The following is a 17091-nucleotide window of genomic DNA, read 5'->3' on the forward strand; positions in this document are numbered from 1 at the left end:
AGAACGTTCTGGATAGGAGAAGCTGATAGCAATCTACCAGCTCAGTAGCAAACTGTTAGAGCACCATCTTGGGAGACAAATGCCATGTACTCAAATCCTTCCAAGCAGCAAAAGAAACTGAAGCCAAGAGATGTCCATCTGAGGAGAAATACTTTTTCCACTGGACAGACAAGTAACAAGGGAATAACATCACTTCTTCCCCCCTGTAATGCATTCACAAGAAGTACAGTGAATACAGCTTTCTATATTTTTGGCTTTCACCTCACTAACACACAGCTTTTGAATTTGGACTCACCAACAAGCTTAATTTCTTTGGGACTGGAAACAGTTCAGCAGTTTGTTGTTATGTTGTTGTCATCTGTCAGCTCAGCAACAATGAAGGAGCTAAATTAAATCTTTCCATGTGTGCTGTTCCTGAGTTTAATATCCATCACCTGTTCTACACTATCATGATTTCTGCCAAGGAAACCAGGAATAAGATTTTTCCTAATCCAGGACCAGGCAAAGCCAGCATTGCTAAACCTTTAAGATCACATCCCAGGACCTTGACAGCCCCCGCTTTACGTATTTCGTTGACTACATCTCTAACTTGTGTATTTTGTTAACTACACATCCCTTCTTATCTAAAGGCTGCATGACATCCCATGAGTAGCAAACAAAATACGTATGTTCTGTGAAGCATTCCCCCAGACTAAAGGTAAAACATTTACAAACACCTCTAAGTCATTTTGAATCACACACATTCACTGAAGTACTGGGCTGTTTACAGAGCCTTTTAATGACTAAGCCCAAAGCAGGCACAGGTAGGGGTGCATTGCTCTGCTCACTGCAGGACCAGCTACTTGCTTAAAAAACACTAATATGGAACAGGATCATTGATGATTCTTAAGAATTGGCAGTGAAAACATAGAATGGCTTGGGTTGAAAGGGACCTCAATGACCATCCGGTTCTATCCCCTCTGCCGTAGGCAGGGTTGCCAGTCATTACATCAGACTGCCCACACTCTTCCAAGTTTGCCAGCCACCTTAAATCAAGCAATCATACTGTTTCATTTTGAACCCTCGCAAACGTTAGCAACATTCATGTAATGCCATTTTCATCACAGCAAGTCAGGCACAACAAAAATGCTGTGGAGGTAGATAGATGTAGTCAATGGAAAAATTGAAGGGGGGGAATCCTTTTTCTTAGCCTTCAGTGGAAATTTGTAGGGGTACAGCAGAAGTCACACATACATCTTTTCACCTGACCTACCCACTCCCCCCATTCACAAGAGGAAAACCCCTTTGGCTACACCATAACATGTCTGAATAATAAAAATTTCATTGCTTCTCATGCATATCCAAGGCACTTATCTATAGAAGGACCAAATTGGATGGCTGCCATTCAAATCGTTTTATTGTTCACTTAAGAATTGTTTGTATAGGGTTTTTCCATAAGGGAAAAATAAGGAAATGAGTTAGAGAAAATTTAATATAACGTAAAGACAGCAGCTTAAAGTACCGGATCCTTGGTGACTTGTGAAGGGCTTAATTGCCATGTAAGTATTATTGAGGAGAGAAAAGACCACTACAAGGAAGAAAGGAAACAGGGAAATAAAAGGCAATTTTGGAAGTGCTCAAAACAGTTCACGACTCCAGTATTCTGGAGAGGAAGTCGAAGATATATTTTTGCTGTTTGGGAAGTTTCTGAGACTTAATTTCAAGGTTATACTTTGATACCACACTTAGGGCATTATGAATGATTTCATCCCATTGCAAAAAAAAAGAAGCCTGCCATTGTCGACGCAGAAGTAACTCACTGGCTACCTACAGCTGTTCTCTTTTTGCTGCATGATTGAGAAGCCCACCTACGCACTTACATGTTTGCCAAGCCGAAATGCTCTTCTGCTTCTCTCACAGAAACAGAATGGCCACTATTTTTGTTTTCATTACCACATTTTTTACAGTCTCAACTGGTCCAGATCAAGAAGTAGTTATACAAAGCAGTCGGTTCAAACTGTCATGTTTTTTGATGTAAACAGCTGTGATGCAGTCCATATCTTGACTACGCTTGATACAGAGTTGAAACACATTTTTGCGCTCACAGAAATGGCTTTTGCAAGGGGAAGATACTGTTACCCACTTCTGCTCTTAATTTTATGAACTTTGATTGAAGTTTGGACTCAGTTGGGTCTGAGATGTACGAGAAGTCAAGGCACTTCCTACCCATTCTGTTCCTGCTCACTGTGTGGCTTACTGCTTAGACACAAATGAAAGATCACACAAAAGAAATTCTCCCTTCCTTACAGAAAATCTGGAAATGCAACTTTATGAGGTCTTGTACAGCAATTCAATTAATTTTTTATTATAACTCAAACACATTTTTATGTATTTTCACTGGATTTTCACCACGATGTTTATGAAGTCAATGTGGTATCAAAGTAAGGAAAGAAAAGGCAATGATCTCTCCTCCATCCAATCACAAATCTATTAACTTCCACCACTTCCTATTACTACCTCAGATTCTGGTCAGGCGGAATTGTTAGTGGTCCTCCTCCCCAGCCCACCATTCTCATCCAACATTCTTCCTATCAGCTTCCACTGCTGCCTAGCCCTTTTGAAATCAGTTAGCATGCTGTCACATATTTCAGTGGACCTGGCTTTTCATTACTACCTCCGCAGCACAGAGAACAGAAGCCAGAATTTGAAAACGGGTTTTAAAGCAGTTTAAAACAAGTTTCAACACAACACTGCTTCCTTGATGTTTGTCAATTCAATGAACATTAAGCACACAGTTTAATGTCAATGAAGTCTGAATAGAAACTTTTTTACTGACCAAAAAGCCCACCCTATACCCCAGCTGTCTGCCCACCCATTGGTTTCTGCCATTATAGTTATTCTTACTGAAATATTTCAGGCTCTAAATTCTGAGTTTTGTCCTGAACTGGAATTAAATCTAATTTTGGCAGTGTCTGAATCCTCCATGAAAGGATTTTTTCTTTCTGCATTAGCTTCAGAAAGAATTCTTTCCTATCCATACATAGTTTAATGTGTTTGTCAGTTAACAAGAGGAAAAAGTAAACCCTGCAGTCATAATATGTTTCCCACACTATATGACAATGAAGTCTTAAGGAAACATCTAATAATTTGTTGGAAAAATGACCTTTATACAATAGAGACAGTTAGGGTTTTTTTGGACGAGACAAAGCATATTTCTTCCAGATTCAAGGACTGTCAAAAACTGCAAGTTCACCTGAAACATTGAACATCTCTATAGTTAAGGCCAAGGAAAAATTCCAAGATTCAAGGATGAGCTGAATATTGTGGAAAAAATGAAGGATCATCACAAAGACTATAGTTGCTGTCCATAAGGCATATGCATGACATTTCCCTATGTTTTTAAAATAAATCATGCTAAAATGCTTTAAAATATAAAGAAAAATTCACAGAAAGTAACCACTCTTCACTACAGTTACTTGTCCCTCTGTATAGGGAATGGAATTCAAGTACAGCAAACGTAAGGCTACATTACCTAAAGCATTATTGGAACTGGATGATCATGGTGGCAAATGATACCGAATAGAGGAAAACCGAATGATATCAAACAGTATTGTGTAAAAATGCCCCTCCCTCCATTGATAAGTAAGCTTATCAATGTCATTGTCAACTAACACCTCAACTGTGGACTGTAAATAGCCAACTAAGCACAAGACACAAGAGGTCCTGGATTTAAAAAATGGAAGAAAACACAAAGTAAGACCTAATGTACCCAGTAAGAACTGCTTTGCTATTGGCACTGAGTTGAATATAGAGAGATGCCTTCTCCTGGGTCACGCTTGCAGGTGACCAAGGGAAAACAGTGGAAATGCAGACATTTCATAGGAGCTATCCTGATTGTCAGTGGACAAGGAAAAAAATGTATCTTATAGGAGAAAAAGACAGTGAAGGGTGATGCCTCCACTGCATTTCAGAAGATAAATGTATTTTCTTGGCTCTCTGGATAATCTGATGATCTTTTTTTCACTACCATTAATACCCTTCTCTGGACCCTCTCCAATAGCTCCACATCTTTCTTGTCGTGTCGGGGCCCAGACTTGGATGCATTACTCCAGCCAGGATCTCATGAGGGCAGAACAGAGAGGGACAATCAACTCACTGTCCCTGCTGGCCACCCCTCTTCTGATGGAACTCAGGATACCATTGGCCTTCCAGTCTGCGAGAGCATGCTGCTGGCTCATGTTAAATTTTTCATCTACCAGACCCCCTAGGTCCTTCTCAGCAGGGATACTCCTCAAAGAGTTCTTCTCCCAGTACATAACATAACATCATAACAGTCAAAACAATCACCCCTTTCTACTATAAGATATATGAATTTTCCCTCTTTGTAAAATCAAGAATAATATCTACTTCACTGTATGATTGTGCAAGACATAGAAGTGAGTGTGGCAAAGTTAAAACCCACAATAGAGAGGGAGTTCACCATTAGAAGCTAGATCCAATCATTTCTAATACAGTTCCCTATTACATAAGCAATCGGACAACATCAACAAAAATTTGTAAAGGCAAGAATTCCCATACAACATCCTTTAAGAAAACCACCTTAGAACTGTTTCCTGTTACCAAAAGAAAGGGTAATAAAAATGAAGGCTCTCCTGATCTAAGGCTGCTATTTCCACCTCATATGACCTTAGTTTTATGGAAAAAGCACCTTTGTGTTATTCAGATTTTACTCATAAAACATAGACAGAGGCAATGTATAGGCACTGGGGAACAATAAGAAAAATGTAAAAATTCATTGAATGGTAAAGGAAAAGGTTGTTAAATGTTTTAAATGATGCAAGGAAAAGCCATTTGCTGTAGTGGAGATAAGGTTGCTCTTTTTATTCTTTTTTTATTAAGGGAAAAAAAAGAGAGAAGGGCTTGGAGCAGTAGGAGGCTATAGCAAATAGCTTTACTTCCCTTGTGTGCTTCCCCTGCAATAATAACCTTAAAAAGAAAACAAACAAACAAAAGCATTAAGTACTGAAGATTGGTTTATAACCTAGGGATATGTATCTACCTATGAATTACAATCTTACTCTGTGCAATACATTTCTGTGCATCTTACTTTTAAAGCTGCCTTACATCACAGCAGACAGCCAGTTAGTCTAATAGATCTCCCATCACTATCTATTAGTTTTTCAAGTGCTAGCAGACATTCAAGTTTAGCTCACCCTATGTTCCTGAAAAGACGTATCCAGCTTCTGCAAATCAGAAATAGTGAAGGAAAATGCAACCTGTATGAGAGGACTATCCAGGCAAAACAGAAATGGAGTATTTTCAAAGTCTGTGCTCTAGATCCATGTGGGTGTTACGCTGTGGGGGGCTTAGCAGTTTCTGTTCAGCATCATATGGTTATGACAATGGGCCCTAAGACAACCTCACCTGCACTTGCTAAATGGGAAGCCAAGCGTTACTCAGATAGCATTACCTTCACCAGTGCAGTGGTGAAGCCATTCTAGTCAGTTCCCAGACCTAGAGTGATTTGAGACAGATTCACCCAACTGCCTCCTCACCACATCACCCTGGTGCAAGTTGTGCAGTTTGAGTTTTTCTGTCCTGCTGGGTAGCCCAGCTCTTTTGGGTCCAGCTACCTCAAGTGGGCTGCAGCTAAGCTAAGTAATTATCTGTGAGCATTGCTATGAAATTCAGAATCTTTAGCAATTGAATTCCTTCAAAAAATAAATAAATAAATAAAAACCCACAAAACATTACGTCCCAGAAGTGGCTTGGGCATTTTGCTCTCTGGTCTCCCATTCATCTGGGCTGACATTTCTCACTCTTAGAAAACAACCTGAGGTCACTGGATTGGAGCAAGACCTTCTTGAATGCATTTTAAAAGTGTTCTTCCTAAGGAAATCCCCTCATCTTCAACTAAGATCATTTTTATACGTTCTTTCTCTAAAAGCATTAGTCAAAGGCAATGGGAAATTGTACATCTCTGTGGCTTTTATTAACTTATTTCCTTTACAGCAATATGCTGTAAAACCAGAAATATGACTCTTTCTAAACTCAAGAGTGTTACTGTGGTACCTTCAGCAATCTCGTGGTCCCTTTCAATGGTTAATAACCACCATATCTCAACATACAACCACTCCCTTACACATCTTAATACTGAAGATACTGCCACAGCTTGCTTTTAAATGGTGACTTCAGGTTATATTTCATTTTGTTCCTAGATAACTGGTGTTGCTGAATTCTGTTTAAATGGCAGAGAAAAGCAAAGGACCAAAGGCTATTGCAAACAAAAATTTCCATCTCCTGCAGGCACACGAAGTTTTGAAAGGTGATTAATACTCTGGCACACAGTATCAGTACAGTCACTCCAGATAACAGAATATGGTAGAGGGAGGTTTCAGAAGACAGCAGCTTAAGGTAACACCTGCTAAAACAACAGTAATGCTGACACAGAGATCAACACATTTATAGTGAAAGAAATTCAAACCGTTCTTCTGTACCAGAAAAAAAAAATAAAAAAATTTGAGCAATTCAGTTTTGATTCTGAGCATACAAACTCAAGCCAGACTGTGCTTCTTGCTGAAGAAATAATAATATTTGTTACTGGACTCACAAGCTATCATGTACTGTTCCCCTTTTCCCCCCCAACCTCCCTGCACCCCTACAGACCTTTCAAGATACTGAAATGCTCAGCATTTTTTTTCAATTTGAGATGCATTTTGACCTATTGAATTCCTAAGCTGCTTACTACTCACTGGAATAACTATTAATCTCCAATTTATTAAACAAAACTGGTGGCAACATGGCTTGTTCAACCTACAGCTCTGTCAAACCTTTCTCTCTTTCAAAGCTACAACCTACACAGTGGAACAGGATTATATATAGCAGTAATACAACTAAATAGTTGGAATCCCCTTCAGCTTGAAGCAAACAGCTTGAAGCAAACAGCAGTTATGACTCATTACATTGCATTAAAAAAGGGGATTTCCTGCTGAAGTAAAACATCAATGTACATTTAAAAAAAAAAATTAAAAATAGTAGGTAAGAAAAAAATAAAAAGGGAGCCAAAGATCCATTAGGGAGGTGAAACAAGGAGAGCACAAAAGTAATAGTTCTTATTTCAGCTGGAGGTACAAGAAGCAAACTGGATTTGTTATCCTAAAACTGAAACTAGAAGACATGCCGATATTTGAGCCTTCACTCTGAAACCCAGCTGAACCAATACTAGGCTGCTTTCACCAGTCAGCAACGCTCCTGCAGTTCATCGCTCCATCCTATATCCCGGCAAAGATGGAGCAGCCCTATGCATCACCTCTACTATTGAATCTGGCACAGAAGTCTGGCCTTCATTTCAAAGATTGTGCAAGATGAGAAATGGATTATCAAGAAGCGAGCCATTACCCAATATCTGGGCTCCTTTCCATGAGTCAGGGTGAAGCAGTCTACCGCTTTCAGTAAATATGAAGTTCACGTTTGCAATTACTGTTTCTAGTAAAGACAAACTCCCCCACAGAGTGAAAGTAGGAGGGTGGTTAGGAACTACGTAGGATGTTTCATATGTAGGCTGTGAGAACATGGGACACCTTCTGCCTTGAATGTGAAACACCAGGAGATAGGGTTTTTAGTAACTGACTGCAAGATTCCCACCGAGGTAGAAATCTGCAGGTAGAGGATAAAACTGGAGGCTGATCTGCCATTGAATCACACTGCTTCCTCACCAAGTCATGCTGTCTACTTCCATGCAAGAGGCATAAGAAACTTGTACAGCTTACTGCTCATAGTGAATTCCATCCTCTGACAACAGAGGTTTTATTGGTACAGAGTATGACAGTCGAGGTGAAAGAAATATGGAGCGCATCAATAGCTTCCTTTCTCCAGAAAAGTTGCTGTAGGGAAACCGGGTCAACACTTTCACCAACTTGCTTGTGAAAAATTAGTAAAATTAGACAATTAAATTAGTACTCCTCTTTGCAAAACCGTTTTTCATTCATAAATTGATTTTATGAATGGCTTTTTATTGGAATGGGACTTACCGGATTTTTCTTCTAGATGCTAGAGATTCTTTCCAGATATTAGAGACCCCTGTTTACTTTCCTCATGCTCATGTGTCTGCAGTGACACAGGAAACAAAAACACTAGTAATAGAATCAAGCACATCAGTTGAAGGCCTAATCATGCAACTCCACAAAAGCAGAATGCCTTGGGGTGGACAAGGAGAATGAAAAATAGCACTCAAAGGAAGGAGAAGCTATGTGTTTAGACAAAGCAAAAATCAACTCAGCTCTGCCTTATTGGAAGAGAATTCATAACAGTTTCTTGAAGACAAGGCTCTGATTCCTCCTTTGCAGTCAGCAAAGGACAAAGTTAAGTTAATGTTCATGGTATTTATAAAAACACAGATAAAACATTCTGCTAGGCAAGGCAGCAACAGTAAATCTTTTTTTAAATATTGGTATTGTTTTCCAACCACTTTTCAAGAGATTTATTTTGCTACATTTCTCACATTATAGTCTCCTCCCTTATAAGCACAGCAATGAATCTGGTTAGAAATTTTCTAAGAAGTGACCCATTTGAAAATAATAATTAATTAAAACCACTAGTTACAACAGTCATATTAATTGCAAAATTAAGTTTCTGATGAAAATGACAAGAGTAAAAATACTGTGCACCAAAGGAAAGGAGAAGGATGTGTAATTACTGCCCCTCAATCAATCAATATCCAACTTCAGCAACAGCTAGTCTTCCCTTTACCACTGTTCCCAGGCACTGGGCAAAAACTTCAGCTTTGCAGAGGAGCCCTCCTTGTAGAATGGAGCCTATGCTTTCAGGCAAGGCGAGACACAGAGGATTACCAAAATCCGTTGCCCATTTGCTCTCCATTCCACCCTCTGCACAGCTGGGCACCCTGGCCTCACCCACAAGCACAAGGAAAGACAAATGTCATAGAGGAACAGCCTACTCCGCAAGCATTGGTGCTTGTGCTGTGTTTGTATCACAAGCAGTTGCTGACACACTAGAGATCAGTACCCCGGACTTTATGCTGGACACAGATCAGATGTATGGCCTGAATGTCTATGTGCCTGTCCTTCAGGCAGCATCACACCTTGTATTCCCAGTAGTCTATCTGCTTTAGAGTGCTGATGTAGAACAGACTCTGCTTGGTCGTTCTTCTCCAGCCCAATATTACTGCTTCACTTCTGGAAAATCATCGCTACTGGCTTCAAAATTCTGTTGAAAATAACAAGTCATACATCTGAAGAAAAAAACCACTTAGTTCTCTCCACTGCCTCAGCTCACCTCACCGCCTACTCATACTTGGGTTCTGAGCACCTTTGGGAAAGGTCTTCCCCAGCTCTCTCCTTTCACCTTACATCTGCTCTGCATCTACAGTATGGTTCTGAACTCACTGAACTGAAAGGTCTTGTTGCCTTCAATGGAGCAGAAGAAAAAACATCCAATACTTATTTTTCATGACATTCACAAATCTCACTGATGAAAATGACAACTTTCACCCTGTAACCTTCATATAGACTACATATCACTGGAAGTCCTCAAGTTCCAGGAACAACTATTAGTGGCATGTAGCCACAGAATGTGAAACTGTATAGATGTTACTTTTAAAGCTACTACATACCCAGAACTCAAAGCTAAATAAAGAAGTTACTGTCTTACCTGGTGCAACACAAAATGGAATGTTAAAAGCATGCCAAATAGTCAAATAGGTTTTGGGGGTGGGAGGAGGGGGGGAGGAAGGTGCTGTTTGTGGTGTGATTAATGTTTCAAGAAAAAAAATAAGCTAAGGTGTTAGTTATATCCCAAAGGACCTGCTTATTTCAAGTGCATTACCTCCATCCCTTTTTGCCTAGAGTAGTTCAGAGGAACAGTCTGATGTGAAGCTCTGTTGCATTTATGACTAGCTGAGTCAGCAAGGTGAGGTTACTTCAATAGGCTTCATCCTTTCACACTGGGGAAAAACTAGCAAAACAAAAATCATAAGCCAGGACTCTGTTGGAGATTCCATTTTAACTGCTGTTTGCAAAACATCAGCTGGAGTGCTGTGGTACTTGTTTCTTGTTCCAGAAGCAGGACTAAAAGTCTGATTATACTGCCAAATAATTCAGAAAGATTAGCAATTATTTTCAAGTAAAAACCACTTATATATCAGTTAAAACAAACAAACAAACAAACAGAGAAACACATACAGTATGCTGAGAAAAGATATTTCAGTTAATTTGCTATCTCAGTTCTGAAACCTCAGCTCTAAACCTGAATCATAGAATCATCATAGAATGGTTTGGGTTGGAAGGGACCCCAAGGATCACTAAGTTCCAACTGCCCTGCCACAGGCAGGGCCACCAATCTCAGATCTGGTTCTAGACCAGGCTGCCCAGGGCCCCATCCAACCTGGCATTGAACAACTCCGGGAATGGGGCATCCACAACCTCTCTGGGTAGCCAGTTCCAGCACCTCACCACTCACTCTGTAAAGAACTTCCCCCTGTCATTCAGCCTAAATCTTCCCTGCTTCAACTGAAAACCACTTCCACTTGTTCTGCCATTATCTACCCTTGTAAAGAGTTCGCTTCCCTCCTGTTTATAGGCTCCTTTTAGGTACTGGAAGGCTGCAACAAGGTCACCCAGCAGTCTTCTCCAGGCTGAACAAGCCCAGCTCCCTCACCCTGTCTTCATAGGGGAGGTGCTCCAGCCTCCTGATCATCTCTGTGGCTCCTCTGGACTCTCTCCAACAACTCTCTGTCTTTTCTGTATTGGGGGCCCAGACCTGGATGCAGATGGGGCCTCACAAGGGCAGAGTAGAGAACAACAATCACCTCCCTGCCCCAGCTGGCTACCCCTCTTCTGATAGAGCCCATGGTACCACTGGCCTCCTGAGCTGCAAGAGCTGTGCTTGTTCAGTTTTTCATCCACCAGGACCCCTGGGTCCTTCTCAGCAAGGCTACTCTCAAGGAGTTCTTCTCCCAGTCTGTTTGCATATCTGGGATTACTCCAACTTAAGTACAAAAACTTGCACTTTGCTATGCAGAGCCTCATGGGGTTCACACAGGCCAATCTTTCAAGTTTGTCAAGATCCATCCATCTGTATGGCATCTCTTCCTTCTAAATGTGTCTACCGCATCACTCAGCTTGGTGTCATCACTTGGGTGAAGATCTGACCTAGAGCATAGCAAACCTAAAAAATGTTGTGAAGGAAAATCCAACATAATCAGAATATGATGAACCAAGTACCATCTTTCAGTTCTTTGCTGTCCTTAGTTGCCAAATAGCATCTTGGTTTTGCATTTCTTCCTACCAACTCCCAGTTAAAATGCCATTCCTGAGGTTGGGGAGAGCAACACTCCAGACCGGTGTAAAAACTTAACCATATCCCACTGTGGAATGTCTGGACAAGTTTTTATCAAATAAGTATTTCAGTTTATTTATTCCTTGAAGAGAAATTGAAGATCCCGCAAAACATCCCACAAGGTGTCACTAGAGATGCAGCAGCCAAAAGCCTCCTGAAACACCCTTCCCTACCTTTGCTTCCTGTTCCTCGAAGATGTTACAGACAGATTGGAAATCATAAAAACAAAGACAACTGGACAAAAACATACTTATTTGTACACCTCTGTCACTTAAGATGTGGCCTATTAAGCAATAATTTGAACAGCGAATGAATCAAGTAAATGCTGATTAACAGGGAGTGTAATTCAACTTAGGCAACAACTTACAAGGAAATAGCTCAGAAGTTTGCAGCAGGTTTTGTGTTTTACAGAAGAATCAAAAGAAGCTGTGTTGCCCCCCTTTTAAGACTCCTAATATAGAAAGAGGGAAAAAAAAGAAAAATCAACTATCAGATCTGCCACAGTCCCACATGAGTGCTAGTGATAATGTCTCATTTCATTTTCATCACTCAGTTTTAAACCCATCTTTTAACTCAATGCCTATCACTGAAGGTTACATTCCAGAGCCTTTTTTTTTTATTATTATTATATGAAAAAAAATAGTTTACAGCCTTAGCAGATGCTATATTTACTCACAACTGAACAGCACAGAGATGTATCATTGACCTACTCACTTGCTCCAGAAAGACCAGATTTAATGAATACCAGGTTTAATGACTTACATTGCTTATTGCCTAGCAGCCAATGCATGGTGATTAGCTGATTATTGCAGAAATTACTCAACTTCCTATATCTGCATGCCAATGGCCAAATTCCAAAGGGCACTCCCAGAAATACAAGCAATCAAATCCCATGTGCTCAGGCTATCTGTAGGATTCATCCAAATTTATTTGTAATAGGGACTGTTCCTTATTTTTTGAGAGAATCTTGTAAATTATCACATCTCCCTTATTTCATTCTCCACAAGAACCAGCAAGGCTGAGACAATCTATCAAATCTTTTCAGAGCAATAGCATTCAATGTAGCTGCTAATGAACCCTGTCCTCATTACAGAGACCAGCTGAGGCAGAGAGACTCTTAAAAGTGAAACCACAAAATGGATTTCTTAGCCTTAAAAAAAAATTCATCAGAATTTGGAACACAGTTCTAACTAGTTTAGGTATGAGAAACATCCAGTTACTGGCTTTAAGGAACAAAAAGTTGAGTACACACGTTATTATAACATAGAAAGTATATAATAAAAACAAAAAATACAGCAAGTATAAAATATCAATACTGTTTCTATTAGCCTGTACACAGTTAATACAAGAGCACAAAATACAACTGGTCTCAATTGGAGTTCAAGTGTTTTATCTGCTTGATTTGTACATTAGAATGCTGGCACTAGTAGGTTCAAATGCAATCCATAAGAAGTAGCCATCTTACATTTCCCAGAATAAGGAAAGAAATTATTCTGCATGGCTAAGTATAAATAAGAATATTTATTCTAAGGTTTTTGTATTTCATGCAGAAGTAATTTCACAATGACTTAGGGTCATCTATCGGAGAAATAAAGCAGATAACAGTAACTGCAGTACAATTTCTAAGAACAAAAGCTCTAGGAGCATTTGTAATTGCTAAAATGTATTATTAAAAACAAAAACCCCAGGAAGTTATAAGATGGTTACTGCAAAAGCAGTAGACGTAATTTTGTGGAATCAAAAACATGAAGTGAAAGCAGTATTGCCCATAACCATTTACCCAGAATAACTGTGACAAACTGAAATAGCATTCCTTTCCAAGAACAGTCAATCAAAATTTGTCCTAATAAGACTGAAGATGCTTTTACTGCCAGCTATATTTCAGTCTCTGTTTCTAGCTGATGAATTAATGATGCTTTCTTGATATTTTCCTTTCCAAGCTCAACACCGTGTAAGGTGAAAAAAATGAAACATGATATGCTAAGAAAAATTCAGTAGTTCTGTAGTTCAGTAATATGCCTCTTAAAAGAGTGCTTTGCCTTATCTTTCAATGACTGCCACCTAAGTCTTTTCAAAATAGCTGATTGATTACTGTAAACTCAGCAAGTTTATCTGCCTTTTTACTTTACATACGCATGAAACATTTTTTATGTGTTTTAATTTTAATAAATATACTTCTTTCCTGTGCCATACCACTCAAGATTTTTAAAAAGTTATACATTCTCAAGAGTAGGACTTCTCATTCCCTTACACCCCTCAAACACATTCTCAAACACATTCTTCCATCTTACTGCTCCTTGAGCTCTCTTTCTTTCAGATATATTTCACTTCCACAGAATTTCAGTCAGAGAGCTAAACCTCTCTGTAGATCTGAGGCTTAAAAGCAGCCTCCACTTGCTGCTACCTTAGAAATAGCGTAATTATCAGAATCTGCTTTGCTCTGGACCATCTCCAGAAACTGGACCAAAACCTCACTGAGAATTGGCTGTTCCACTACATACCTGTGGCTCAAAGATGTCCTTTTAGTTACTCCTTCAAGGTCCATCTCATACACAATTCGCCCCTGAAGGCACCATGGTCTTCATCTTTCTTGTGACGTGACTTAGATGCACAGGGAACAGGCCAGCCTCACACACTGGGGGACAGAGAATATAAACAAGCATCCAGCATGGGAAGAGGACTGTGAGGCAATGTGCCAAATGAACAGCTGCCTACAAGAGCTACAGAAGTATGGGCCAAGGACTTTTTTTCAGACTTACTTCAGCAATATGGTTTAATTCATGCCTTGGACAGGCATACCGAGCTAGACCATTACCTGATCAAGATGCAAAAACAATGTTGACTGGAAAGATGGAAACCTTGTTAGTACACCTATGTGCAGGCAAGGGACAGAATAATGATTCTTTGCAAACTGCAGACCTGACCAGTGGCCTAAATGCAGCTGGCAGTACCAAGAAAAGACTTACAGAGACTATGGCCGATAATCCCCGTAAATTTGTAATTAAAACCTCCCAGCATAGTCACTGGATACTTTCTTAATTATTATCATTTTTTAAATCATATTGTACTTGGCTTCAGATCTGGAAGGTAGCCAAGCCAGGCAGGACAGCTAAAGAAGTGACGCACAGCCTGCCTTGCCTTGCACCAATGCTTCTATCAGTCTCTGCAATTTAGCTGTCACATCAAGCTCATCCCATCTGTTTTTCACCTCAACCCTAATTCCTGGAATTATTCAAGGTGTAATTACTATCAGAAACAGCCAAACAATTAATAAAGGAAAGGAAAACACTACCTCAAAAACCTGCTTTTATTTACTGTCATGTCTTTCAGTAGGACTACCATAAAAATAACAAGCGTATCCACTACACAAAGTCAAACTGCTGGCCTGTATCCCTGTATAGGAATGTCTTCCACATAAGGCCAGAGGGCTACAAATCCAGACTTATTTCTACCAGCTTGTGTGGTTTTTCAGTGTCTTCCAGAACATCGTTGCTATAGTAGTATTTTTAGAAATCTCTTAGAAGATATCCAAACCCCCCAGTAAGGAAATTCTTATAAAAATAAGGAATTTCTTTTAAAGAAATTATTTGTCAATGCAGCTCTCATAGGGAGCTGAAAGAGACCCAGATTTTACTGTTCCTACAAGAGAGGAAACCACGCAACCAATGCATTTGGAAGCACCATTGCATGCACATTTTAACACTTCTCACGTTGTATCTTCCTGATATTCAATTCTAAGGAGAAATGAGCGCTATCAAACCCTTGCCATATCCTATACCAAATACATGTTTTCAAAAGCTCCGATCAAACCCTTTCAAAGCTGAGCGAGCAGGCAATGGCCTTTGGCATGCAGCAACGCTGCCATCTACAGCCTGATTTGTGCCACAACACAGCCATTCGGAGTTCTGTAGATGGACGGGACTTTTTCTAACGTTTCTGCTACAAATCAAGCCTGAGCGAGGACGCAGCTTTAAAATGACATTTAGTAGAACATCTTGTAATACTCTAGTCATGCAGACACTTCATATTTTCTTGCTATAGACTGCATGGTCTCTAAGTCTCTTCAATTATGAAAGAAACAATGATACTTAGGTTTTAGGGGGAGTTTTGGTGCCTAGCAGATGCATCTATGAAAGCCACGTTTGAGGCAAGAGGTGAGAAATAGATGAACAAGAGATTTCCATTGTCACACATACAAAGACTCACAGAAGAAAATTACTGTCCTTTTTATAAGTCATAGTTCAGATGTTATTTTTACAGTCAAGGCAGACATTAGCACTTGTTATTTGAAGCAAGAAAATCATCAGTTCCAGGTCAATTGGCACATTTCTGAGAAATGTCTATCTAAATTCCTACAAATTGTAAGTATGCCAAGTCAGATTCAGAAATAACAACATATAGTACAAGCAAGCTACCTTGAGAACATTGATAAGCACCTGGAAGCTTAAGCTAATTCAAGGCCAGGTAGAAAGGGAGGAAATATCTTCTGTTTAGCCCAATAATGTCAAACACAGATGATCTTTTTTACCACAGCGGCCTCAACAACTTCATCAGTGCTGCCTGACTTGGTCCATGACATATGTTACTGCACATTTCTCCATGCTACCCCCATCTCACCCCCTTCCCTGTTACGATGAGGCATTCAAGGTTCCTGAGAAGTCTGACCTAATGGCTGGCAACCCTGCCCATGGCAAGCAGTTGGAACTAGCTGATCTTTAAAGTCCCTTCCAACCTAAGCCATTCATGATATGATGGCCACATCCAGCCTTGATATCAAACGTATCTGACAGCTATATATACTTTCCCGAGAGGAGAACTTTTCATATAACTTGGTATTTTTTAATTTGTTTTATTTCCTAGTTCTATTTGTCTACCTCAGAATTTTAACATGGCTGCACATTTTCATGCCAAAAGATTGCCTCCATCTAAATACAATCTTAGTATATACTTCTTAGGACATTTAGTAAACACAGCTGTATCCCTTCCACCACGTGTTCTGCAAACAAATCCATTCCACAGCAGAAAGCACATAAGCTGCAGCCCAGCCAATAACCTTCCCAGCATTCACAATGGGAGCCCTTCATCACACCACCCAACGCTCTACTTCAGACTTTGCTGCAAATAGTGATCATTCAGGTTTGTTTATGGTGGAGTTTATCTCAAATTCTACTTATTGCTCTGAAATCAGCAGGGATTTTGGTACTGACATTGTACACAAGCAGCTGAGTACCAGTAAACAGAGGGACAAGACTGCGAGTTGCCTTTTTGTAAAGGTTTAAGAATCCTTCAGGCTGCTTTCTCACCTTCCCAAATGTGATCTCAGAAGCAAAATCTTATTCACGGTAACCACTGAAAAGAGTATTTAAATCAGCAAAGCCGAGGAGTTATGAACCAAGAAAAATATACCTTCAAGACAAATTTTGTTAGATAGACTTCGTGGAGTTCATCTGGAAGAATCCCAGTGGAGTACAGTCAAAAATGATAATGAAGAAGCAAAGTAATGTTAGAGTAAATAAATTAAAAAGCTATCCTTTTTTGTTTTCCTTTTACAAGCAGAACTTTTTTTCCCTAAAACTGCAGGCAAGTTTACTAACATAATTTCATCAGCAAGTATTTGCCTGCAAAACAACTGGCTTGCACAACATTTAAAATAAAGCACCTCAAAGTCTTTTTCCCCTCACGTGAGATGGATGTGAAAGTCGATGCACTTCTGCTTCATTTATACAGCAAAGAGTTCATCATTCCTTTCTGGAAAAT

The 17091-nt window shown here is 39.7% G+C and overlaps 1 protein-coding gene across 1 annotated transcript in view; it reads right to left on the minus strand.

The window, feature by feature from the left end:
* TNIP3 (TNFAIP3 interacting protein 3) overlaps positions 1–9843 on the minus strand; it is a 63940-nt gene extending 54097 nt beyond the window's left edge. The window contains exon 1 of the mRNA XM_042812094.1: positions 9823–9843. Within this exon, the coding sequence (XP_042668028.1) occupies positions 9823–9828 (6 nt within the window). The 5' untranslated portion in view covers positions 9829–9843. The remainder of the gene's footprint in view (positions 1–9822) is intronic.
* Between the last annotated feature and the right edge of the window lie 7248 nt (positions 9844–17091).

This window comes from Centrocercus urophasianus, unplaced genomic scaffold, assembly GCF_019232065.1.
Source record: "Centrocercus urophasianus isolate 14NV4802_14NV808 unplaced genomic scaffold, USGS_Curo_1.0 seq_13, whole genome shotgun sequence".
NCBI classification, from domain to species: domain Eukaryota; kingdom Metazoa; phylum Chordata; class Aves; order Galliformes; family Phasianidae; genus Centrocercus; species Centrocercus urophasianus.